This window comes from Clarias gariepinus, chromosome 2, assembly GCF_024256425.1.
Source record: "Clarias gariepinus isolate MV-2021 ecotype Netherlands chromosome 2, CGAR_prim_01v2, whole genome shotgun sequence".
Classification (NCBI taxonomy): domain Eukaryota; kingdom Metazoa; phylum Chordata; class Actinopteri; order Siluriformes; family Clariidae; genus Clarias; species Clarias gariepinus.
This window is the reverse complement of record NC_071101.1, coordinates 1,604,665-1,632,082: the sequence shown is the minus strand read 5'-3', so window position 1 is coordinate 1,632,082 and position 27,418 is coordinate 1,604,665. Positions and strand designations below refer to the sequence as shown.

The following is a 27,418-nucleotide window of genomic DNA, read 5'->3' as shown; positions in this document are numbered from 1 at the left end:
AGAATTCGCCCTGGCATGCTGTCAATCAACTTCTGTTCCACACCCTGACTGATGGAGCCTAATCTTACCTAATCAATGCTTGGATTTTCTCAGAATCTGGTCAATCCTCAAGAGGTGGAGAAACAAAAACCCCACAAATGTATTAATCAATGGGATTAAGGTCTGGGGAGTTTCTTTGTCATGGAATCAAATTTCTAGGTTTTGTTTCCCGAGCCTTACGGCCAGGTGCTCCAAGATGCTGAAAAAGGCATTGTTCATCACCAAACTGTTCTTGGGAGTTTTGGGAGATGTTGCTCTCAGAGGATGTATTTGTACCGTTCTTTATTCATGGCTGTGTTCTTAGGCAAAATTCTGAGTGGGCCCACTCCCTTGGCTGAGAAGCAACAAACATGAATGGTCTCAGGATACTTTACTGTTGGCATGACATATGATTGATGGTAGCACGCAAAGGTACTATTCGTGTATTGCCACACTGATTCCAAAATTGTTTTTAAAATTGATTAAAAAAAATTATATATGTTTGCATTCAAGGTGTTAAAATGTCACTGGTCCTCTACAATCCTACAGGTGGCGCTCTAAACTATTCACACATAAGCAGACAGTAAAGCGTTCTGTGTGGTAGGAGCAAATTATTTTTATATTATATTTTATTATATTATATATTTTTATTATAATAGGTTCCTATTTGTGTCTGGTTCATCTCAGGGAATTATTTTCTTGCCAGCTTGAGTTTGGCTCATTCTCTAGGAACACATTTATAAATATGAAAGTTCTTTTTGGAATTTATACATTCAGGCAATCTTATTAGTGATGATGTTCGCTGTTAAATGCACTTTGCAAATCAAATAAAAGTTAATTTGAATAACTGCAGTTTGGAGACAAAGCTCTGAAAAGGGGAACTAAAAAATATTGCTATATGTAGCATATACTGTACTTTACAATTACTAACTGGGCGGAAAAACATCAACAATGGGGTTTGAGTTCTGGTTTTATTCAATAAATATTATATTAAACAATTAATAGAATAAGGCTTGTTTGAGAGCCAACAAGTGTTTTTTTTTTTTTTTACCAAACTGTCCTGAGGAGGGAGTCCACATCAGCAAAAAAAAAAAAAAAAAAAAAATATATATATATATATATATATATATATATATGAAAAAAAAAACATTCCCCTAAAAATGTGACATGTAATATTGAAAAACGGCTATATTTGTATTCATTTTGTTAACCCATGTTGATTAAACAGTTTGCTATGCAGCATACATATTGCACATATTGCATCATGATATCATGATAATAATTTATAAATTATGATTGTAAATACAGTGTTAACACAAGCACGTCAATCCCTGGCTGAGTTTTTACAAAGAGGTGTAATCAGGTCCCACAGTGAGCACTTAGATGAGTGTAGGTGTGGTATCTTGGTTTCCACTTGGACCATGTGCGGGTGTGTCCTTAAACTGATAAGACAGCAGCAATTGGCAGAAATACTTGTTTATCTGAAATGTGTGACGATGCTCCATCTAGGACAAGCAGCTTAAAATCAGTTTAAAAAATAAAAATAAAACAATGAATGGGAAATATGAGGGTGGAGCTAAAAATCTGTGGATAACATATCACTATGAAAGGCCACAATAAATCATGACCATGCTGCTGTTTTCACACGGCTGATTCTGTTCGACAGCAGTTTTGAGAGAAGAACCCTGGTGTACACAACCTTATTTTTTAATTAGTAAATTTAAATTCAAATTTTATTTGTCACATACACAGTCATACACAGAACGATATGCAGTGAAATGCTTCAGACAACTGCTCGTGACCTTTAAATAAAAGACAAAATAAGCCCCTGACAACAACAGTAGACGAGATGAAGCTCATCCTCCAGGAGGTCGGTGGGTTTGTGTCAAAGTCAACATCAAAAGAAAGAAACCACAGTGTATATATAGAGAGCTTACCACAAGATTGGTAAACCTCAAAGATAGCAACATTTTAAACAAACCGGTCAAAGTCTAACTTGTAGCAAAAGGATAGTAAGAGCACAGAGAGGAGAAGGAACTGCTCATGGTGCAAAACATACCAATTTATCTCATGGCATGGGCTTTTATCGCTGAAAAAAATACATTACATTGTTACAGCAGCCAGTTCACAATTATTAAAAAAAACAAAGGTTTAATTAAAAATTACTCTAAAAATAGTTAACATTAGAAACAACCGACATACCTCTGCACATATGGATTAAATGCTGTGGTTCACTGGACATTAATGCAAACATTAAAGAACCTGAGCTTCCTCAAGAAATAGTGTCTCCTCTGTCTCATCCAGTAGACAGTGTCTGTGTTAGAGCTCGAGTCTAGTCTGTAACCCAGGTGAACTTCAAGGCTTAAGGACCCATCTGTAGCTCTCCCTCACTTCCACTGCCTAAAAAAAAACATGGTGCTCAATCTAGTCTTAAACCTCCACAAATATCTCCTACATATTCTATTACTGTATACTGTAGGTGGTGGCTCCCACCACACTCTACAAAGCCATCCACCAAGCTCCGCCTCCTGTCCACTGTCGACAACAGAGTAGGAGTAGACAGAGTTAATGACATAGAAGAAATCTAAAGAGCAAAATTGGAACAATCGATCAGGTTATTGCAAAAGAAGGTGGTCTAGATAAAAATATCGTGCCATGGTCCAGTAAAAAGTCAATCTGTTTTATAATTGCACATTTTTAAGCAGAGCACATTCAGGATGCTGCCAAATAGGAACATTTTTGTTTCTGATTCATTGCGTTAATGATGCAGTTACTAGGACTTAATCGCATGAAGTGAAAACAGTGAAGCTTTAAATTGCAGGCTGTACAACCTGGGAAAAAAAAGAATGCTCGGTGAGATTCTAATCCTACTGCAAAAGCTTGTTCGGGTTGGTTATGTGCAAGTGATGAAGGAGGTGATAAAGTGTTGACTATGCCATGCAAACTAAGATCCTAAACCACACTAAGTGATCTATCATGTTTTCAGTCCCGCCCATTTTACTAAGTTAAAGATAATCAAATGAATGTTTTTATTTCATTTTTACAATCAATATTTCTTTTTATTAAACAGCTACTCTGGTGAGTCAGCAGGATGTGGCTTTGTGGGCGTAGAGACCCAAGATTAAATCGGCCTTGTGTTTTTCAAACCTTGTGTTTTGTGGTCAGGTTTAGCTAGTTTCAATACCATGCGACCATGATACTTTAAGTTAACCTTTATGCACCATGACTGTATATTTGAAAAAATACACAATCAAAGAAAAGAAATCTTAATAGACACATGATCATGTTAGTGTACATACAAAGTAATATATGCATAACGTGATATCTGTCACCTGGACATAAGCAGCAGATTTTATAAGTCCTATAAGTAGTAGTGGGTGTTTGCCAGCTAGCCTTTTCTTCTCATTTCCCTTTTCATTTCCTTCCCCAAATCAGAGATGCACAGGCCTTCAATGTAGGAGCTCTCAGTGGTGGACAGGGGTCAGCATGACCACGCTGACCGGTAACAATCACGTCTGCCTCTGTGAGATCAGACTGGATGGAGAAGTGGTTTCCCCCCACATGCATCAGTAAGCCTTGGGTGCACATGATATTGTCATTTGTCTTTTCTTGGACCATTTTTAATAGGGACCAACCTATTTTTCCATGTGCATAAGAACTGACTAATATATCCCACACCCTCACAACTCTACAAAGTTGATTTCATATTTATGTCAGTACATGTATCTGTAGGATTCTTGTAAACCCTTTACGAGACTGAAGGGCAGATAGAAGAGAAATGAAGGCATGGCTGTGAGGTCATTTCCTCCTTAGTGTTGTATACACCAAGAACTGCAAGAAGATTTTACTTTCTGTCTTTGCCTCCTGGAAACACACACAGAGGTAAGAGTGCTCTCTCTCTCTCTCTCTCTCTCTCTCTCTCTCTCTCTCTCTCTCTCTTTCTCTCTCAAACACATACACAATTTAAAGATTAATCTTGCATCACGATCTCACACATCATTCATTATCATTCCTCGAAAAGACAGACATGTGGTCTATCACACTGTTTACAATATTACCTGTTGTTAAACTTCAGACAGGCATGTAGGCTACATTAAGTTAAGTTTTCTTCAAAGCCTAGTTTTCCAGACTCCTCCTAGCTGGTCTGTTCAGTTTGCCAGAACTTTAGTGTGGATATATCTCCAGACCTTCCCTGGCAATAACTTTTAACAAAGTTTGAAGGTCAAGCCTGGCCTCGTATTAGCCAATAAACCTGTAGTTCATGTCACGGGTTCTTTAAATGGTCTCTATTTTCTGAATGCAAAATGCAATTTAAACAAAATGTGTTACACATTCTGATGAGATGAGTGGAGAAGCATCTAGTGAATGTCTGAGGTCAATTTTTTTTTCCAGACACAACTTGTTGTGCTTGATACCATATTATTGATCATTCTGATTCAGATGGTTCAGTTCTGTAATTCGGTCTTTGTTTTAAAAAAATATCTATATCAGACACTGTTTTGAAAGAGTAATGTTGTTACATTATTTTTTATTATTAGTTTTAAAATGTTTAGCTGCTGTTTATGGTACTCCTCTTTCCACCGTGTCATTCCACGCTATGCAGCTTGCAGAAAGGTATTAGTGAGACACGCAGGGCAACAGGTTCCCACAGTCGCGCAGCAGCAGAAATGAAACAAAGCATTTTTTGGATCTATTCTTCTTTCATAAACAACATTAGCACAATGATGTAACATATGTCAAAAATCAGTAAAGCATCATGGCAATACCGCAAGCACATGGAAAACTGCCACAGAAAATCCCATGAGGAGTTACAGCAGGAGTGTGGAGAGGTGGCAACAAAGCAGGCAGATTCACCCACATCAGACGGGTGCATAAGCAACATTCAGGTGTCCAGTTATAATTTTAGGTTATTAACCGTTTGAGAAGCAGGAAATACTTATTATATTATCATGGGCGGACACACTAGCCAGTGTAGTCTTAGTGTCAGTCTCAAGCACGAATAAATGATGAGGATTGCGCCAGGAGGTGGTAGACAGTATATTGGGATGTTTTTGTTTTTGCAATTTTATCTTAAGATCACTTTTATGGCATTTATTTGTAAAATATTTATCTTACAAATAAATTTGTAAAATATTTGTTATTTGTAAAATATTTGTTTATTTGGCTCTTGAGAAAAGCACTCAACCATACACCGCAAAGATTAAAAAGGAGATAAATGTACTGTATATCGCTCTGGATATGCGCATCTGCCAAATGTAGCCTAATATTTTGTGGTTTCCTTAAATACTTAGGTACAGCTAAGGTTAAATATCATTATTATATATTAGTCGTATTTATCAGTCTACGATGGTGAGTTATGATTATTTAGATAGGTTATGCCTAGGTTGCTGTAGGCTACTGACACAGGAATTAAGGTGATTGAAGATTCCAAAGGGTTTACAAAATACAGTATTTATTTAAAATATTATTTTGTAATATCAAATATTTAACAAAAAGCAGTGTAGTTACTAGTTTCCTCATTATATCTGTTCATCATTTTAGGTCAACCTCTTTGCTCTTGGTCCTGACTCAACCTGTATTTTTATTGTTTTTATTGCTCTTATTAAAAGTAAAAGCATAACACAGAATCCAGTGTTGTTATTGTTGTTATTTGTTTTTTTACACAAAGCCTTTCTAAAAATATCAGTATCAGTGTTGATATCAGTGCTAGCCTTAGTGTTAGTTGGTATCGGATAAAAAAAAAATTGCCCATCAGAAAAATACAATTTTATTTTTCATTTCACAAATTAGGTTGGTGCTGCATAATCTTTCTCTTGGAGACAGAGAACTCAGCAGCCGAGAGACTCCTAAAAACAACATAGGTCTCTCCCTCAATAAGACCATTAATAAACTCTCCTTCAATGTGCCACCACTGACTCAGATTTCTTAATATGCAATGTTTCCGCAATAAATATTTAGCTTATATATTAGTGAAAACCTTTATTGTGTATATTTTTATTGTGTGCTTCTCTAAGGGAGTGGCACATAAATCTATCTATCTATCTATCTATCTATCTATCTATCTATCTATCTATCTAAAAACATTTGGACTCATTCTGTCATTCTGGATCACATCTGAACTATCAGTGTTTTTTTTTTTATTTATGGCTGCAAAGCTAACTAGCTCCTAACAACAAGGCTGAATTCCTAACTGCCATAATCAAAGGCACTACATTTACCATTTTTCCATTTACGCTTTTTGGAATTTAAACTCCTCCTCAGGCTCTCTGGCCCTTAGGAGTGGAAGCACTTTCCTAACCACAACAGAGAGAACAGTTCATTGCTGGGGTGGCTGAGGTCCCCGTCAGGAGTTGTGATGTTTCTCATCAGGGAATCAACTATAGGTTTAAAAAAGCAAGTTGATAATGTTTACTTAACACATGACCTGATTTAAAGTTTTGCTTCACCATGTTTGTTTTGTTCCTCTGCTCTTGATTTTTAAACCATACTACCCTTGCATACTTATTTGGCAGATGCCCTTGTGCAGAACGACTTCACTTATGTCATGATACATCTGACCAGGTCAGAATAAAGGGTCTTGCTCAGGGGCCCAACACTGGTAGCTTGGTGGTGTTGGGGTTTCAACCCATAACCTTTTAATCCAAAGTCCAACATCTTAACCATCTTAAGTGACCCCTGCCCATGTACTGTACATCAAAAATCACGTTTCTTTAAACCAAAATATTAAATTCAATACAACATAATGCAACCAAATAAAATTACATTAAAACAATCTATAAATAAATATGGTAGTGATCTCTGTTCTCTTTCTTTAGTCTTTAAGTCATTTAGTTCTTTATCAATCCCAAAAGGACAAACGGAAGTATAATGCAAAATGCAGCCAGTCCACAACTTATATAAACAAGATACAAACATAAAAGGTGTGAAAAAGTATTACAATATTAAAGTGTGACTGCAGTCAGCAGAAATGGCTTCCTGTAGCATTCTTTGTCTGTAAGCACTAGGTCATGTAAGCTGCTACTCATCTACTCAGGTTGCACTTGTCTTCCTATACACAGGTTTAACCATATTCTTAACACATAGGCTCAAACTTTTAATACATAGTGGCCTGTATAAAAAGTACAATGTATGATGTTAAAGCTGTGGAGGAATTCTCCATGTACTGTCCCTGATGGTAATCACTCAAGGAAAGTGTTGATGTCAAGTTTAACCTTCTATAATCCACATACATATAAAGACTTCTATCTGACTTTCTCGTGAGTATGTAAGCACCAAACCTTTCTTAGAAGATTTCTGATGTGCTTCCTGATTTCATTGTACTGATCGGGTATGAAGTGGTAATGTTGTCATCAAGATGTCTAGTAAACCTGATACAGACACACCACCCAATTTTAGGTTAGCAATAGGACATGAAGCGACAGTAAAGCAGCTTTAAGCAAATGTCAGTTGTGATGTTATAGTGTGAAAGAAGTGAATCTTTTTTTTTTTTGGGTCACATGCTATGGTGGATGTCTACTCTGAGTACTCCGAATTATTCACCTCATATAAGGAGATATCACCCTTCTACAAAAATGTGTCTGACATTACAGTGTTTACTGATTCAGTGCTGATTTTAGGCAGTTCCTCACCTTCTTTATTTTTACTTTTTCCACTTGTATTCTTTTATAACTAAATTTTCTACAAGTTTCTAAACTTATTTTTGATCTGCTCAAGTCCTGTTTGTTTAACTTCTGTATCCCAGCAACAATCTTAGTAGTATTTAGGGCTCTATCACCCCTAGTCTTATCACTAACACCCATAATTCTCAGTTTAACATGTAATTTTTTACCCATACAAAATCCACCACTAACGGGAAGTCAGAAAAAAAGGAATATACAGTTGAAAATGAAGACACATTAAGACATAGTGAGGACGGGGCACTCTCAGGAGCAAGCGCTCCACCATCATCACCCCGCTGTCCTGAAACTCAGTAATGCAAAGGACTCTTAATGCTTAGACATTTAATTACTTGTGTTTCTTATTTAAATTTTTCTTTTAATTTCCAATTTTTTTACATGGTTCAATAAGATGTAACAGGCAAGAAGCAGGAACCAAACTAACCAATCAAAGAGCCACATCAAGAGGAGCTCTAAAAAACATTCTTTTATCATTTTTGGGTTGTAAATAAAAGTGTCTGCAAAAGTTCTAAGAAACTTTATAAACATTATGAAAAGTTATAATCAGCTCATAATAAATATATTGTCTCAGTACAGTAGCTTTGACAAAAAACAGTCTTAAAAACATTAACTATTATATAAAGATTTATTTTTATATTTAAATACATTAATCTATTTTGTGAAGTTGGGACCCTAACAGATTTAATACTCGTTCACTTAATTAACACATTTTTAAAAAGAATAATCTGCAGTGATCCACAGCAACTTACTGTAAAGGTATGTGCTGGTAATTCAGAAAAGCTTCCTCTTTTATTTTAAGCGTAGTGTTTTTGTAACATTTTCTTAGCAAACCATGTGATGTTCAACATCAAGCTACAACATGATACTTTGCGACTGGATTAACCTGCTTTATGACTTCACTATCTACAAATCCGAAAAACTGGATGCAAATGAATGTGCACGCACACACACGCACACACACACACACACACACACACACACACACACACACACACACACACGCACACAAAGGATAGGTAAACAGAAAACAGAAGATAAGGTAAGAAAACTGCTCTCGATTTTTAGCTCAAGGTTAAATTTAAATAGAGTTCACTTTAATATACAAAAATCCTCTCTGCTACTTTGTCCCACTGCTTCACCGTCTGCTTGTCTGTCACTGTTTGTCTGAGTATTTATGACTATGTGGAGGTCCAGTGTACTATAATAAGCAGTGAGAAGTTAAAATTCCTTTTGATAGTCCAATTCTACACTCAGTATTTATTACCTTTATTATTTTACACTCCTGTTCACCCGACAGCTACACGACCATGCGATCAGTTATCTCATAATCTCTGTCATTTTTAACCAAGCACTGGATACTTGTACCAGAAAGGCTGGTATGTGCAAGCATGTGCAAGGTGTATGACCATGTCCACCTTGTTGTGCACGGTTGCCTTCCTCTCCCGTTTGTTGTGTGCAGTATCGAGCCGCCGGTTGTTCACCGCAAAGCAGGAGGCTGGCTTCCAGCTGCCGCCACCCTGGTCTTCTCCCTCTACCGCTAATACTTGTCCCTAGCACATCTTCAGGTCATAGTCCTCTCATTTCTGTTCTTGCCTGAAATGACCCTCATGACCTACCTACTGAGACGGTGAAGATTAAAGGGAGGGGTTGGCTGCCCATCCACCCAGGCATGCGCTCTGCCCCCTGGGGCTTGTGACAAGCACACTGTGGTGTGTGATAGGTCTTATTCCAGGATTGTCTTTGTTGGGAGACTCATGGGTGCTCAGCTGAAGTAGTCTCACACGCCCTTGGGGAAAACCTAGGCCAAGACAATTTACACCAGTAAGTCTAGAAGCACACCCACAGAGATTACCCACGTTGGTCACCCAGTCCAACACTGGCAGCGTGGACTTCTCTAACACACAGGGACAAAAGAGAGGTCCAATGGCTATGAATCCCATGGAACAGCTGATGGACCCCACTTCCCATACTCTCACGGGTTCTCTAGATCTCCACAAGTGGTGTTGAGCTTCAGTTGATGTTTTATATGTATTTATTCCAATGGCTATGAATCCAATGGAACAGCTGATGGACCACACTTCCCATAACAAGCAGAGCAGGAACGGGTTCTATAGATCTCCTCAAGTGGTGTTGAGCTTCAGTTGATGTTTTATATGTAAGCAAATCACCAACACATACTGTATATATCCTAGATCTTTTGCTTTTTTTAATTTATGCTAAAATATATATTTTGTGTATAAAAAATTCCAACAATTTGTAGTAGATCAGCAGTTTCAGAAATACTCACACCACCCTTCTGGCACTAACAATCATGCCACGTTCACAGAATTTAAATCACCTTCCCCATTCTGGTGCACAGTTCGAACGTAACTCAGCTAACGTAATATACAGCTTACTGTTCTTTAGTTATTTTCTGTTTGGGTTAACAGGCGTGATGATGCGTGTCGTGCTCTCGGCTCTGCTGCTCTCTCAGGTTTGCTGTGATATCGATCTGGATGGTTACTGGATGTCCTGGAAAATTGAGTTTAATAAAGACTACACTAGTGAGGTAAGAGCACAATTTAAACATAAAAGATTAAAGAAAAAAATAGATTACATTGAAAAACATGACAAAGACAAATTTGTTTGTAATATAAAACCGGAAGTTATGGTTCAAATGTTTATTATAATACCAGAGACTAAGGCTTTTAAATTACTTGTGCTGATCTGGACACATTACCTTAGATTGATCTTTATTACCCTTTTAAAAGTTTCCAACAATCAAATAAAACAAACTACTGGGGCTCTTTAGGGACGATTCATTTCGTTATGGCTTTTATCTCGATTCTGAATCAGGACCTCATTGCACACTTTCCTTGTTTATACACATCGCAAGATTGAATCAGGAGCAGCTTAACCTCTGAATCAAATCCCCTCACATGAGGACATGACCTTGTCTCTTAACTACATTGTCTATGTCGTGTATATCCTTGTAAGCTCCTCATATGAAGACTGTCATGGATAATTATTTTGCCAAACTTTGTCCTGTTTAAAGATGTTGATTAAGTTCTTATTTATAAGGCACAAGTTAAGACTGAGATGCACGGTAATGTGAAAAAGTCACAAGCCACCCCAACTGACTTATTTTTTGAGGTTGTTTGTGTACCAGCCCCAGCAGCGACCTCATTCCCCCTCTTGTCTGTTCCAAACCCTCAGCATTCAGCATCAGCAGTATAACAATCACCGCCTGATCATCTGTCATCATCTGCACCTGGTTCCCACTGGTTCATGCCTTCAGTTAGATGTTTTATGCTTTCTTAGGTCACTGTGTGGCTTAACCTACAGACTAAATTCACCTGAAACTCATCAGGTACAGGGACACGAGAGACAAAAAACTGATCAGAAAAGATGGACCCTAAAAGTCTTTCAGGAGGCCTAGAGAACTATGGCTCAGGACTACATTAAAAATACAAAAGTCCGGCTCTTTGGAGGCAAATAGACAAATTCATTATTAATCTGGGGTTCCAACTTTACCCACAGCCCTGCACTACACTACTTCATAAGTCTTGCCTGCTGTTAAGATTTTTTCCCTTGTCCTAATCAATACAGACCAGGTTTGGATCTAAAACAACACTTGAATCTTCTAACCACATTTTCTGGGGAAATTACCATTTAAGTAGCATTTTTGTGATAGTTATTCAAAACGGCGTGTTTGTGTGTCAGAGCGAAGAAGTATACAGGAGAGTAATTTGGGAGCAGAAATTTTCAGAAGTCATGAAGCACAATAAAGAAGCTGCAGCAGGAAAACACACCTACACCTTGAGGATCAACCACCTCGCAGATATGGTATGATCTGGTATGTCTGTGTTTCTATGATGTACTGGGTTACAAATGGAAGTTAAAACACTTAATCTCTTACCATTTCACATGTGTGTGTGTGTGTGTGTGTGTGCAAATAGACAACAGAAGAAGTCAATGCTAACCTGAATGGTCTGAAGTTAGAGAAGTTAGGGCATTTATCTCCTGATGTTGCTAATGAGAACTTCTTGAGTGGTTTCCCCCTCCCTCCCAGTGTGAACTGGACTGAGGATGGATTTGTCACCCCGGTGAAAGACCAGGTATTTAAGTGCATTATGAAGTTTTTAATAGACATAGTAGCATACAGTACATTATGTTATATTTGTATTTGTGTAAAATTGAAGGAACATGGTGTTTCACTTCATGATTTGCTTCACTTTGTGTTGTGTGGCTGTTTTTGGGTTTAGGGGAAATGCAACTCGTGCTGGGCTTTCAGTGCAGTGGGAGCTTTAGAAGCTCAGATGAAGAAAAAGAAAGGTCGACTGGTTCCTCTGAGTGTTCAGAACCTGGTGGACTGCAGTTTCGGGGAGGGAAACGAAGGCTGTAACGGAGGACTCATGACTAATGCCTTTAACTACATTATAAACCACAATGGAATCACCAAGGAGTCGGAATACCCTTATAAAGAAAAGGTCATCTTTGGTTTACTTTTGTATTCCAAAAAAATGTGTGTTGAATAATTTATCTACTTCTCATGAAACTAGACTATTTAAAGATATTATTATGGTCTGTGTTAGTAGTCTGATTGACTGTTCCTTCCACCAGATGCGTTGAATCGCTTTACTTTTCAGTGAGTTGGAATGATAATATTCAACTTTTTGAAATGCATGTGATGGATTGTTGAGTTCTTTGGTGGCTGATGTTAAAAAATCTTCCATATCGTCTTGCATTGTTTTATAATCTTAATAGTGATAAATAAAGATCAAAGTCAAAACTGTTTACAGGAGATTGTTGTATTTATCGGGTGCATTCAGCACTGTTTTACAATGTAGAATCAGGTGTAGAATCAGGTGTGTGAACCTCTGACTCGTAGTGTGTGTGTGTGTGTAGTACATATACTGTAAATAAATATGTTTGTGTGTATGTGCTTAAATGTGTAGAATGGGAGCTGCGATTATCATTATCGCCATAAATACGGACGCTGTTCTGGTTTCCGCGTGCTTCAGCGTTATAGCGAGTACGAGCTGCAGAAGGCAGTGGCTAACATCGGACCCGTGGCAGTGGGAATTCATTCCAACCAGAGCACGTTTCATCTTTACGGGCAGGGTGAGCCAGACACACACCCTATAAAGCATATATTTTAGCACAGTAGAGCTACAGGTGTTGTATATCCCTTAAACCTTTTCATGCATCTTTATAAAGGGAGCCCTTCGCCTTACTGTTGGGTTTGTTTTCGGCTCAAACTCATAATGTTCACGGTCACTTTTAACCTAAGCATTTTATTTTATTATAAATCTACAATTTTAAATATATTATCACATATTATGTGTGTGTGTGTGCACTTTAGGTATTTATAATGACTATTCATGTGTTGGTCATCAAATAAACCATGCTGTCCTGGTAGTTGGATATGGAAAAGAAGGAGGGCGACAATACTGGCTAATCAAAAACAGGTTACACACGTTTTTCTTCCTTCTTTTTTTTTAGGAAAGTAACTATTAAATTATTATATTGCAAAATACTAGGCTGTGAATATAAAATTTTATACCCACTTATACCTTTACTTTTGATAAAGCACTTTTAACTCTCTCTCTCTCTCTCTCTCTCTCTCTTTCTTTTTTCCAGTTGGGGTCCTAACTGGGGTGAGGGAGGTTATTTACGACTGGAGAGAAACAAGAACATGTGTGGAATCGGCATCTATAGTGTCGTCCCCACTGTCTGAGCTCTTTACTCTACTTGGATCAGGTCTCTTGCTAGTATGGACTGACTGCGAATGTTAATGTGTGTTACGTTGATTTGTATTGTACTGATGGATGTGATAAGAAAACATTTATTCTTGTAATGAACAAAATGCTGAATTGTCCACATTGTATAACATTAAACCCGGTGCATAAATCATTGTAAATACAATGTTTTTAATCCCAACCTCTGTGGTTAACTATAGACAGCTTTTAATGAAAGAATATATATAGTCTTTATAAGCAAGAATGTATTTGAGATGCCTGTTAAATCTTAGATGAGCAGTTAAAGATAAAGCCCTTTTCATACATGTACCACTTTTTATAAATTTTGCTGAAATTTAAGGCGTCCGCTTCATGTCTGAATGGACTGAAATAAGCCTACACCTCACGAGGAACATTAGTAATAGACGATGTGATGCTAGTGATGGCGGAATGATGCCTCTGTGTCGAGGATTTCAGCCAATAGTTTCACCAAAAGGTTCATTTCATGAATTTTGATTTAAGGGATTATAGTGACACCTGGTGGACAGATTGTGTAGCAAATAGATTGTAACATCACAAGCAGCACAATTAATATACTGTAGACATGCAGCTGCAAGTACTGTTGTATTTATTACTGACAGTCAGGTGTCATCTCTGTGTGTCTGTGTGTGTGTGTGTGTGTGTGTTGTTCAAAAATCCACTGTTCAAAAGGAATGTTTAGGCACATAATCACCATCTCTGACTTAAATTAGGTGAAGGGCTAGAACGGGAAAGAAAAAGTCCTTGCCTCTTTTTTGTTTTTATCATTCACGTGAACATGAAGACTAGCACCTTAAAAAGCACAAGCAAAGCTGAGAAGAAGCGCTAAACACCTCTGGGAACTCCTTCAAGACTGTTTGAAAAAAAAAACATTTCAGGTGACTACCTCTTGAAGCTCATCGAGAGAATGCCAAGAGTGTGCAAAGCAGTAACCAGAGCAAAGGGCTTCTGAAGAAACTAGCATTCAGTTATTTCACCTTTTTTTTGTTAAGTTTTGATGCCTTCAGTGAGAATCTATCAATGTAAATGGTCATGAAAATAAAGAAAACACATTGAATGAGTGAAGGTGTGTCCAAACTTTTGGCCTGTTCTGTATATATGTCAGTATTATCAACTCGTCAATGAGTTTTAGAGATTTTGCAAAACAAGAAGTTTGCATTTAAGATGCACAAAAAAAATCTGTCTGTTAAGTGATTCTGAAAAGCTCTGGAGGAATTGCAGTATTCCCACCATCCTTTCTGCTAACGCTAGCATTCCCACTAACACTGCTGGGAAAATAGAGACATATACAGACATACAGTGATTTGACGGTTTTGCCCAGGGGTCAGCAACCTAAACCACTCGAAGAGCCATTTGGACTTGTTTCCCACAGAAAAGAAAACACTGGGAGCCACAAAACCTTTTTGACATCTAAAATGAAGACAATACTGCATATATCGATTTTTATCTTTATGCTATGTATAAAAAAATACAGTGTGTTGCATTTATGAAATCAATAAACTGCTACCGGGAAAAATAAATTTGATTTCTGCATGCAAATAAAAAAAACATATTGAAAAAAAAATTCTGAGTTAAAGGTTAATTTTAAAGAAAATACACAATGTCTGTTGGAGTGCTCCTCGTATTTATGAAATAAAAAGCTGAACTTAAATTATCCACCTGCAGCAAAACGAAAACGCCGTCTTCCTCTGTGTGTTGTCACAGTTTTATCACTGGAGCATGCAGTCGGCGGTTATCCTGAATTAAACTCAATGAATGGCATGTTTTATTTTAATGTTACAAGATTACATAATCTTCAAATGTAAAATTACATTTAAAAAACTAAGGGATTAAAATAAAATACATTTTAATTAAATACTTACTCACTCACTCACTTACTCATCATCTATACCGCTTTATCCTGTATTCAGGGTCGCGGGGGCGAAGCCTATCCCAGGAGGCTTAGGGCACGAGGCGGGGTACACCCTGGACAGGGCGTTGATCCATCACAGGGCACACACACTAACACACGCTCACACACTCATTCACACTACGGGCAATTTGGAAACGCCAATTAGTCTAACCTGCATGTCTGGACTGTGGGAGGAAACCGGAGGACCCAGAGGAAACCCACCCTCACCTCACAATCAAACCTGGCAGGGATTCGAACCCGGACCCTGGAGGTGCAGTCCAGATTAAGTCCTCATTATTTATTTTTCTCCTCCTCTAGTTCAGGGAAAAACAAAGCCAGTTCTTAGGAGGTTCTGAACTCACTTTGTGACTCGGATTTATGTTACATTATACCTGCTTATTAATCTTACTTGGGGTTATTTTTAAGTAAAAATTGGAGCTTTTGTCTCCACCGTGTGGTCAGATCCAAAAACTACACTTACAATTCCCGGAATTTAGGACAGGACTCAAAATGGCTTCGCTCCTCCTACGCAGGTGCCCTACATAGTGTACAAAATGGCGGCGTTCACACCCTAAACAGTGCACTCCGTGTGCGGTAGGAGGTGGTTTGAGATTCAGCCTGTGGTTATACGGAAGCGAATATAAATACGGACAGCATGGCGCTGCTGACGGCTCGTAACTTCACTCTGGCCGTTTTATCTCTCATTAACTTTCTGTTTGTCTTCGTTACCGGAGTCGATTTCGTCCGTTTTATTTCGTTTCGGCCGATTTATCAGAACATCACCGGGGGCACGCCCCTCTGCAACGGTAAGATAGTTTAGTTTAGCATAAAAAATACACCACGTTCAAGTATAACTTTTAAAAAACTAAAATCTAATATACTGATGAATAAGAAAAACTAATCTGATTTAATTACATTATAGTTTTATTACGTAAAAAAAAAAAACTGTTTTCTTGGAGTATTTGGTATTTATAGTCTAAAAGAAGCGCTAATAACCCGTCAGCCCGGCTAGCTCAGTCGGTAGAGCATGAGACTCTTAATCTCAGGGTCGTGGGTTCGAGCCCCACGTTGGGCGAAGACTAATTTTTAATTATGAATATATAATAATTATTATAAAACTAGTGACACACTTGCTAAAATGAAAATATATAAGAGAAACAAAGATTAATTACTTTTCTTTTTAGAAAAATCTACTTTTATTTTTTAAATACATACAGCACTTTATAAAAAATAAACATCGTCGTTATTCACAATACAAGGAATAACTTAAAGTTGACTGTGATGAATTAAGTGCATTACAGTGACACACATTCTTATTTTAAAACCTTTTCTCAGATGCAAAAACTAACAAAAATGGTATTTCAAATGACTTTAAGTATAAAAAAACTAAGACACACATTAAAATAAATAAATAATTATACAAAAACACTTAGTTGTGCAACTTAACTTTCAGAACGAAAAGTTTCTAAATTTACAGCTCAGACGTAACATAAGCCTTTACTGATGATTTCTGTCGTTTTATCGCGCCTTTCCTTTTTATAGCCCGGAACAGAACGCTTCCTCAAATCAATACACAGCTAACTGTTTGCGTCTCCTTCTGCTTTGTGGGTGACGTAAGCGCTTCTTCTTCGTCGGTGTTTAGTGGCGGCTGGCACCAGAAGCGCGCTGTGTCAAATAATTGCACAAAAACATAATGCTAGCTAAAATTACGTTAATAGAAGCTTCGAGGCAGAAGATTTTGCCTCCATAATTTTTAGTACTGGAGGAATCGTTTCAGCCGTACACTCCGGTTTATCTATAATGAGGACCGCGGCTCCGACCGCGTACAGGAGGATTACCCTCGTTACTCCGTCCGCGTGCAGAGTTTCAGTAGCTATGAGCTCGGCCTGGGACACGCATCGTGGTCTGATCCGGGATGGGAACGTGTTCTTCTCTGAGTGAATAGACGTTAGTTTAACATGTATGGAAGGAGTCTCCAGTGTCAGAACTGAAGCTGTATGTTTTCCAGCACATTCAGGACAGAAGAGTTCATGCATCATCGTGTTCTCTTGTTATTAACGACATGTTGAGTACCTCCTGGTCTAAGTGTTTTAACGTTTTGTTCCCCGTTCCGTCCCTCAGATGCGGCGTGGTGGTCCGTGTCCCTGCGGGACGCCGCGGTGCTGAAGGCCTTAGCTGCGGATTTGTTCCTGTTGGTGCTGTTCAGTGTTCAGCACAGCCTGCTGGCCTGGACGCCGGTCAAACACCTGTGTCAGTCTGTACTGGGGGTGTTAAACCGAGCCGTGTACTGCTTCACTACCGCACTCGCACTGCAGGTAACACACACACACACACACACACACACACACACAAAGCACAATCTGTGTTTCACAGCTCAGTGATGTTTCCACGATACCTAGAGTGTGTACTGTATGTTGTATGTGTGTTGCAGCTGTTGATGCGTTACTGGCAGCCTGTAACCAGCGCCCCCTGTCTGTGGTCAGTACACAGTGCACCGTGGACCGTCTGGCTCCCGCTTATCTGTTTCATTGTGCACTTCCTGTGCTGGGCTGTGATCTGCAGCATCCTGCTCATATTCGACTACGCAGAGCTGCTCGGGCTCAAACAGGTACACACACACACACACACACACATACACACACACACACACACACACACACACACTTACTATACGTTATACATATTTATATCTTTTATATATAAATTTAAAACATATTCTGACTTGTATTGCGTGTCCTAGTAAAGGAACTAGTTACTTACTTTTAAGTGCACTAAAAGCTTAAATGCTCACTTTACCGAGCACTATAAAGGCGATAAGAGTGACATACGTCACGTTATAGGACACTGATACTGTATGTGATGATTATTTTAGGAGTAATAACACTGTATCTCTCTCTCTCTCTCTCTCACACACACACACACAGGTGTATTATGAGTGTTTAGACCTGGGAGACCCGCTTTCCCTGAAGTCACCCCGTGCCCAGCGCCTGTATGCCCACCTACGCCACCCTGTGTGTGTGGAGCTGCTGCTGGTGCTCTGGTTCTTGCCCACCCTATCTGTGGACAGGTGTGTCTTGGCGGCGTTCCTGACACTTTACCTGTCCCTGGCTCACTCCCTGGACGCAGAGGACTGCGCGTACCTGAGCGCTCAGCTCCACAGCAAGCTGCAGCTCTTCTCCACGACTGCAGGGGGCGACGCTCAGACACAAAGCAACAACAACAACAATGATGAGCGCAAGCTAGATTAACCTCATCCCCCTGAGTCCCAGTACTGAGTTTAACACACTCGCATTGACTTCCTCCATTACGGGGGTCTTCGTCTCCAGTTCTGGAGGGACAGAGGCCGGCAGTTGGACACTGGATCCCTGCTGTGTAACGACTCACGAGCCTCGCGACTGCCGAGGGGACGTCAGTAAGGGTGTGTCAAAAACAGTACTGGAACCAGTAGGTGGGTTTCTGTACACTCGTATCACTAATACATTAATAATGGGAATATAGAAAGTTATAGACATATCGTTATGAGCTTTTTGGTATTTTATTTTTTTACATTAAATAGGATTTTCCATTATGATGATAAACACAAAGATCAGTGGATCTTCCACAGCCCCAGAGTTTCCCAATTCAGGGTCTTGTTCCTCATGTGCACAACAAAATCCAAAATACCATAAACCTGGTTTACTAACTTCTCCAAATGAGCTGATCGAGATCTTTAAATTCACCCAGGAAACGGATGAGTTTAGCAGGATTCAGGAGTTAACTGCTCTGCACATGTTTCAAAACTGGTTAAAACCTGATTAGCACGTCGACACCGGGCTAATCACTGTGTGCGGGAGCCAGAAATGGTCATGTGTCAGCGCAAGAATCAGCTGCTTTATTGAGGCTCAACTTCTCCTTCCAGTTTCTCAATTAAATATGCTCGGGTACACGTTTTGGTATATTTAATTAATTTAATTAGATTTTTTTTTTTGCATTATGGATCTGTTTTATTTAATCGAAGCCATGAACATATTTTAAAATATTAAAACTATCCTTTTAGAGTAGCTGTTTGTTCAAATTAGTACATTTAAATGACTTTCACCAAACCTTTAAATCATTGTCAGACTCGTCATTTTATTTATATTTCGCAAATCGTCAGCAAACCCAATCCTGTATCTCAGTTATCCAGTTACATCAGTTATCCAGCTAGCTTATTCCGTACTTGGTTAAAGTGTGTAGAAATATTAAAAAGGTTAAAGCTAAAGATCATCTGCTGTGCTTTAATGTAATCAGTGATGTTATTATTATTATTTCGGGTTGGAGCCCACGTACTCGCTAAGTTGTTGTTCTTTCGTCGTCAGTCAAACCCACTACCTGTTTAAAGTAGATTATTACATCCAGCACATAACTGTTTATAACAGTTATAACACTTTAACTCCGCATTTTTATTTCAGCAGTTAACACTCTCAGTGTTGAGTGACGCGTATAGCCACGCCCACCTCAAGAGCAAAATGCTGTATTCATACAAAAAAGCGAGAGTTTTATTAAATCCTGTCCAGCCAATTGGACAGTTTGGCCGGACATGGACGTACTGGGTACGGAGACTGGTTTCGGGTTTCTGGCCTTAGTGTATGAAGCGTGAAGATCTCATTGGAAGAGTTCCGCCCAAAGTACAGACAAAACCTTTCTTTTCTTCCTTCCTTAGATTCTGACTAACTCACTCATCCAGATAACTCAGTCTGTAAACCTGCCGATTATAATAACTCGACTCAGAGTTCCAGCTCGAAGACAATAATTAATTAAGTCATTGGCTAACTTGACTTACACACATATGATGAACAAGACCATGTCAGTGTGTTTGCTGTTTTAACACTCCTGATTATGATTGATCCATGATTGTGTGTGTTACAGTGTTGATGAATGTAAGTGTGTGTATGGTTGTTTTTTACACATGTGACTCAGTGGCTGGATTTTAATGTAATATTTTTTATAAACCTTATTTTTCTTATTCTAGTCAGGACATTTCCCACACTGTAGCATGTTTCTTCTGAGACTCGAGCTTCACCAGAGTCAGAACGGAGGCTCTGTTGGACTCTCATGCTGATGAGAACTTCTTAATCTAAAAATCTAGTTATCACAGTTCTCGGTATGGAATTAGCATAACACACTCTGACATTTATCAGTGTTACTAATATTAGTGTCATTACTTTTAATGTTTTTTTCTTTCTGTCAGCATCGAGAAGCGCAAACGTAAAAATAAACCAACGCCTGTTAAGACTCATAGACCGTTCTAGATCATCGCTGTCCTGGGGAACAGACGTCCACTAAAATACACATCTTTATTGTAAAAAAGTGTTTGTTATTTTGCTATAGTTCTCCACCAAGACGGTCACATTGAGCTTACCTGTCTCTCTACATCATGTTAGAAGATCATCTAGTGTTTCTTGTCTTTCTTTTCCTCCTGAATGATTGAAACTCCATTTGCTCTAAGCCTTCGCTCATGTCCTTCACTCATATCCACCAGCGCCTGTAAGATCTTTCAGGATCAGGAGCCGTGGTCTACTGAAGACCTCAAACTAATCTAAAGTGCTGAGAACTCAGGTGCTAGTCTTATGTCTTTTTATTGTATTTAACCACAAGCATGGTTCCATTCTTTTTCTTCTCTTCTTATCGCTAGGAAAGCCGTCAAGACTTTACGGCCAAAATCAGCATGAACTGGCCTTAGATCAGTATTGCTCTGATTAACACCATTATGATTAACACCATTAATTAACCCACCAAGAATCAATTTACATCATCGACCCAGAGTGCATTGTGCATCTACTAAAAGGGAAATTGTGCATGGAACAGTGTGTGTTTTAAAAATAATTACAATCTTGAATGTGTTTCATACTGTGTATTTTAATAGGGGACTAACATTTATATTTGTATTTATACTAAGTCCTGCAAATCTTGGGAATTAAATACCATTTTTTATTATTTTATATTTTAGGTATGAACGTGTGGTTTGATGGATTTTGTGGTTTCTATTTTGTGGTTTAAATTCCTTTAATAAATAAGATCTGCTTTTGCCTGAAGTTTTTTGCTTTAACAAAATAAACACATCACTGATACACCAATCTGCTGTAACACTAACACCACCACCAGGTGAACGGAGTAATATTGATTAGCAATTATACCAGTAGTGAACTGGTGACAGGATCATGTGCACCCGAGGCTCACCCATACCCGCGGTAAGGCCAGCCCGTTTGATCCCACAGAAAATGCCAATGCAGCACAAATCACCAGAAAAAAGTCAATGCTGGCCGTGATAAAATGGCACCAGAACACCAGGTACACCAGAGCCCACCGCGCACGAGGCCCAACAGGCAAAGATCCCAAGATCCCAAGGCCCCGATCCAGCCTCCTCAGATCCCAATCCGATTGAGCTCCATGGAATGCGTCAGACAAACATGTCTGATCCATGGAGGCCATGTCTTCAGCACCCAAAGGATTCTATACCAAGTTTAGGATTAAAGGGAATAACTGACATAAACAGATAATGTGACAAAGACAATGTAATTTAGACAACAAAGTCTGATTAACGGAAACAGAAATATGAGTGTGACTTGATAAAGACAATGACCTGCTGAATTAAAAGTCTTTGCTGAGGAGCAGAAGCGTGGTCACAGACGCTAAAGTCGCTAATGGGTTTAAGTGAGATTATGAGATTAAAGTGAGCACTGAGGTCTGAACACGCAATCCTGCACTACACACTCCGTCAGATCACACACATACACACACTTCTCTCATCATCATCATTTTAATCATCAGTGAATAGACAGTTGGATAGAGGTGAAAGTTTCTGCTTCAGCACATGAGGAAAAATGGGATCCTGACACTTCATGGACTCTTTATTAACAAAAAGGTATAATGAACACATATTAGCATACTAATAATATATATTATTATTCAACTTCTCTTTACCAGTGTTTGTTTCCCATCACATTTCTATCCCTCCCTGAGTAGAGTTAGAGAACATTAGTCACACATTATCCCTGTCTTCCAAATAAGATTAGCAATTCAGTGGCACTGCAAATGCATGTAAATCACTTATTGTTTCATCACATTTAGGTTTGAGAAGCTTGATCCAGACCCACCCTTCCTCATTATTTCTGAATTCCTTTCATTAAAAATGGTGAAATGTGACACTGATTGATTTCCAGGTCCCGTATGCTTGGCTAGAAGATCTGTTCTAGTCAGCAAGGTTGGTGGTTGTTTGACCTGGTTGTGATCTTCTGATAGTTCTGTTTGTCTGGTTAAAGTTCCTCCATCATGCTCCTTTATGGTTCTTTGGCAAGAACAAAAGGTAACATTTGGTCACGCCACTGGAAACAACAATTACCTGAGTGACAGTCAACGGATTTGTCATGGCACCTTGTTGTGCATTGGTAGCACACTTATAGATTTACCTTTCAATTACGCTGTAGCACTGATCAGGAATGAAGGACATTAAATTATATCAGGAGGTTTAAGAGGTGATAAATAAAAGCAGTCCTGGTAGAACACTGGGCCACTGGAGAGAACACTGGCCCACTGGGGAGAAATGGTGGAACTACAATTCTTAGGTGTGCAAAGAGGATTTCTGAGAACCAGGTGAGAACCGGATACCAATAAAACTGTCCATGCGTGGTTTGTATCCTACAATGTAGCGGATAACATTCCTTGAAGCAAATCAACCTACTCAGTATGTCTTCTGGAGGAAACCAGAGTATCCAAAGGAAACCCATCAAAGCATGGGGAGAACATGCAAACTCCATGAGCATGGGAAATGAACCCTTGACACTGGGGGTGTGAGCACCAGAGTGCTAACCACTTCACAAGTATTGCATAGTACTTAGTACATAGTACTAAGCATTGCGTAGTTCCAAATAATTTGTCAGAACATAATTTAAAAAGAAAATACATGAATTCTATTTGTAGAATTGTAGACTTAGTATCCAATTGGGCCTTGGAGACTTTAAAGGGGACCTATTATGCAATATTCACTTTTAAGTCATTGTTTGGCAGTGCGCTGGGTCTCCAGTCTTCATAATCACAAAAAGTAATCCCAATTTCTTTTCTTTTTCTTTCCTTTTTGTATTGGTGGGCGTAAACAAGCAAATATATTGAGTTCACATAAAAAATTTCATTTAACAAATGAAAAAGCTACAGTAAATAAGTCAGGTAGTGATTAACCTCTAAAGGCAAACCTAGTGATATTTAGCTTTGAAGAAGGGCTAAATTATCCATTAGTGGTTAGCAGTTATTGAAATGCTTAAGAAAGTCTCAGACATGGTTGTTTCTATTCAAATCGTTTTTATTTGTTTAGTACATTTTATAGTGGTCACTGTCGCATATAAAATGGAACGGTTGTGTCAGGAATGGCATTCAGGGTAAAACGTTTGCCAAACTGTTATGTGGTTTGAGGGTTCACTGTCCCGACCCCTCTATGGGTCCAGCTGAAAGACTAACAACAACATGTGACCTTAAAAATGACCAACACTTCAATCTCATAAACAATTTATGGAAATATCTGGAATATTGGAGTAGGATGGACAAAACAGGCCACAGCTTGTAATTAAAAACATGGGCTGAAGTTAACAGGAGCTCAATATACAGTACTTGTGGAACCCTGACCTGACAGATGAGGCGACATGTAACAGTGACACTTGCTTATGACAGTTCCTATATGCGTATATTTGTATTTCAGATCTTATCCAGTTACATTGCTAGTAATTATCATATCCGTTTGCATGGGAATTGAGCTTTTGCATTTATTCCACACACAGGGAGTGAGAACACAAAGAAACTTCTATACACAGGAATGGTTTGCATTTTCTTGTTTCTATTTTCAACAGGACACACACAAAAAAAAAACTCCAGTGGATGATCTGCATTAATTTATCTCTCCATCCATCGTTTCACCTGGCTATAATGTCAGCCTCTATGCTGCCAGAATGGAAGCAACTCCTTCTGGAACGCAAAAGAAGAGAAGAGGAGGAGAGAGAAAAAAGGGCACGCAAGGAAGAGGAGAGACTGGCTTGCATGCCAGCCTGGAAACGAGGGATCATTCAGCGTCGCAGGGAAAAGCAGGAAGCTGGAGGAGAGAAAATAAGAGAAGCAGCAGGACGAGAGTTTGAACCTGAAACTGTGTCTGTAGAACCTATCTGGAAGAATTCTTTAGCTTGCTCACAGAATGGTTTTGTGAAAAGGAAACAGAGGAAAGAAATAGAGAAAGAGAGCAACTATGAGAAAATGGGTGGCGAGGAAAAAGAGAAGCATGACAAAAGAGAAGACAACATATGGAAATGGAGGGATAGAGGGATACAGATGGAAAGAACACAAGAGAGATACATAATTGATAAGACGAAGGAAAAAGACAGTGATTCTGAAAAAGGGATAAAAGTACGAGAGAGAGATAAGGCCATCTGTCCTCCAATATCTGGTATTCACATCAATAAAGCAGAAAACATCATCATCATTGAGAACAGAAAGAAGCAAAGAGAGAAGGCCAAGAGGGATGGAGAAGGTGAAAATGAGTATGGATTGAAGCAACTGATGAAGATGGACCTGAAGAGGTTTCTGGCTGATGGAGAAAACATGGCTGAGATCTGTGCATCAGAGATGCTGATCATCAATCCATCCATAAAAGAAGAGAAGCTCAAGGAAGTCAGAAAGCAAGGGAATGAAGATAAAAACAAATTAGCACTTAGTGGAACAGAACAAATAGGGGATAAAATAGAGTGTACAAGAGTAAGTGAACTGATTAGTAAATTTGGTAAGAATTGTAAACTTTCCTGCAGGTCCAAAAGCAGTGACTGCTTCATCCCTATGGAAAAGTTCAAAGAGGTGAAAAAGGAGGAGAGAAAAAAGAAGGATAGGAAAGATGAGTGTAAAACAGAAGGAAGTGTAAATGCATTTGGAGGCATGGCAAAACGTTCTTTTAGTTTCTCAGAGCAAGTATACAAGGAGGGAAGAGTGTTGGAGAGAAGTTATTCTGATTGTAGGAAAAGAAAGATTGAGGAAGAGGTGGAAAAAGATAGGAAGACAGAGGAAGAGAGGAAACACAGTGGGAACAAGGGAGTGAATAAGACAGATAGGAATCTTGAGATCTGTACTTTTAAATGGGAGATGAATAGATTTAATGAATTAAACAGACAAAAAGGAATTATAATAAACAACAATAAAAGTGATGGAACAGAAATAAAGATGGAGGAAATACACAGGGCCAAAAATGATAAAAAACAACAAACAGAATCCATAAAGATTGTAGACCCAGTGGTAAACTTTCCTGATGGAGAGATGGAATCACAGAGCAACAAGGAGGAGCGAGGGATGAGTATGACCTGCAATGAGACACTACATCACAGAGAAGAGCAACTAGTCCCTCATTCTGTATTTTATGGATGCAGTGAGCAGAGCTTCTCAAAGAGTGATAGGAATGAAATAAGAGGAGTGGAGAGAAAGTTAAGTTGGAAAGCTGAACGATCTCTAACCAGAGTGGAGTCTCTGAGAGAGAGTATACTGCAGAAAGAGAGAGGAGGAACAGGGGGAGGAGATGAACGAGCTAGAGAGGCTGAGATGGAGAGCAGACAGGAAGTGGCTTCACCGCAGTCTCTCAGCCAGCTTGACGTCACAAGGGAAGTAAGTAAAGCGGAACTTCCTGTATGTGTTCCTCCTTCTCTTTCAGCTGAACAAGAATTCTCTGTTTTGACAAAGCGACATGACGGAGTGATAGAAGCAGCAACAAGAGAAAAAGAACGAGAGGAGGATCTGTTAGGGGAAGACTACATTGCTCCGTCTCAATCTTCATCCTCTTCCAGTTCTCCATCTCCTCCTCTCGGCCAGACTCAGCCTGCCATGAGTCGGATCTATAACCTGAAGCCTGTAACCCCCAGGGTTGGTGTGTGTATCACCGAGAGGAACCTGGATGTCCAAACACACAGTGGAGGAATGATAAAGATCCGATCTGGGGGAAAGTTTCCGCCTGGTCCTTTGAAAATCACAAAAGAAATTTCTTCACTGCGATCAGTGCAACATCAAGTGGAGCAGCTTCATCTTAATGAACAGGAAGTCCAGAAACAAAACGATGAAGAGGCATCACAGAAAACGTCATTTCAGGACCAAAACATTGACATGCAAAAAAGCCAACCGCACACCATCTCAAAACCTTCCTCAGAACCGAGGGTACAGACTCAACTTCCTACCACAAACAGCACAAACGCTCAAATAGAGCCAACCCGCAGAACAACTCCTCTTTTCACCATCCGGAGTGCCACAGGAGGCCCAGGAAAGAGAGGCGCCACCATTACCATCACACCCAGGAAATCAGGCCCCACAGGGACACCGTCATCTACTGTCACAACTCCGAAAGTGTCTACATCTTCCGTCACAACTCCTAAAGCCCCGCGTAACGCACCAGAACAGCGCAAGAACCGATATCCAACTGCAGAGGAAATTCAAGTGATCGGTGGTTATCAAAACCTGGAGAGGTCCTGCCTTGTGAAGAACCGAGGATCTCCAAAAATGGTAAGAATAAATGTGACAGCTATAAAACATCACCACAGTATGAGCTACTCAGTAATGATGTTTCCTACGTAGTAAACATGGCATTGCCAGTTTATCCAGGAAACAGCATATGGAACAAGTATTATATTCTAATATTCAATCATTTGCCATTCTTCAGAAATTTGGAGATTTTTTAATTAAGTTAAAATAATGAGTTATTAAGATATGTCAAACAGTTGAGATACTTGAAAAAACTTTAAGTTGTTGAGTCTAAAAGATTAAAGTTTATGGCATGATAAGGACTAACAACATCACAAAATCAATTATTAAGTAATATATATACAACAATTAAAAGAAAAATATATTTACTTTATTTATTAAATAAATTCAAATAGCTACACACAACCTTAAAGTCATGATGTTGAAATAAGATATTAAAAGTGAAAACTTAAGGTGTGTAAATAATATTATTACAAGCTACTTAGTTAAAATAATTACATATTAATAAAATATTATGGATTATTTGTATAATCTTTTGATATAATTTTCAGTTTAGTGCTTTATATAAA

The 27,418-nt window shown here is 38.9% G+C and overlaps 2 protein-coding genes, 1 non-coding gene and 1 gene segment (V, D, J or C); 3 read left to right on the top strand and 1 right to left on the bottom strand.

The window, feature by feature from the left end:
• The window catches only part of LOC128516013 (Ig kappa chain V-V region MOPC 21-like), a 226,157-nt gene that overhangs the window by 171,248 nt on the left and 27,491 nt on the right, over nucleotides 1-27,418 (bottom strand).
• LOC128515951 (procathepsin L-like) lies at nucleotides 3,763-13,616 on the top strand. 3 transcript variants are annotated; one of them, XM_053490238.1, is made up of 8 exons: nucleotides 3,763-3,900; nucleotides 10,124-10,242; nucleotides 11,397-11,519; nucleotides 11,633-11,791; nucleotides 11,939-12,163; nucleotides 12,632-12,797; nucleotides 13,039-13,144; nucleotides 13,317-13,616. In XM_053490238.1, the coding sequence occupies exons 2-8, from the start codon at nucleotides 10,129-10,131 to the stop codon at nucleotides 13,411-13,413; spliced, it is 990 nt and encodes a 329-aa protein (XP_053346213.1). In that variant the 5' UTR covers nucleotides 3,763-3,900; nucleotides 10,124-10,128; the 3' UTR covers nucleotides 13,414-13,616. The 3 variants fall into 3 exon arrangements, with proteins under 3 accessions (XP_053346213.1, XP_053346222.1, XP_053346230.1); XM_053490247.1 differs by lacking the exon at nucleotides 3,763-3,900 and adding an exon at nucleotides 8,645-8,733; XM_053490255.1 differs by lacking the exon at nucleotides 3,763-3,900 and adding an exon at nucleotides 9,630-9,849.
• nrm (nurim) lies at nucleotides 15,983-21,381 on the top strand. Its single transcript, XM_053490288.1, has 4 exons — nucleotides 15,983-16,150; nucleotides 17,466-17,659; nucleotides 17,776-17,952; nucleotides 18,269-21,381. Exons 1-4 carry the CDS (start codon nucleotides 16,000-16,002, stop codon nucleotides 18,590-18,592), a joined length of 846 nt encoding a protein of 281 aa, XP_053346263.1. The 5' UTR covers nucleotides 15,983-15,999; the 3' UTR covers nucleotides 18,593-21,381.
• On the top strand, nucleotides 16,347-16,419 carry trnak-cuu (transfer RNA lysine (anticodon CUU)). Its single transcript has one exon. It is a non-coding gene; the product is annotated as a tRNA-Lys (tRNA).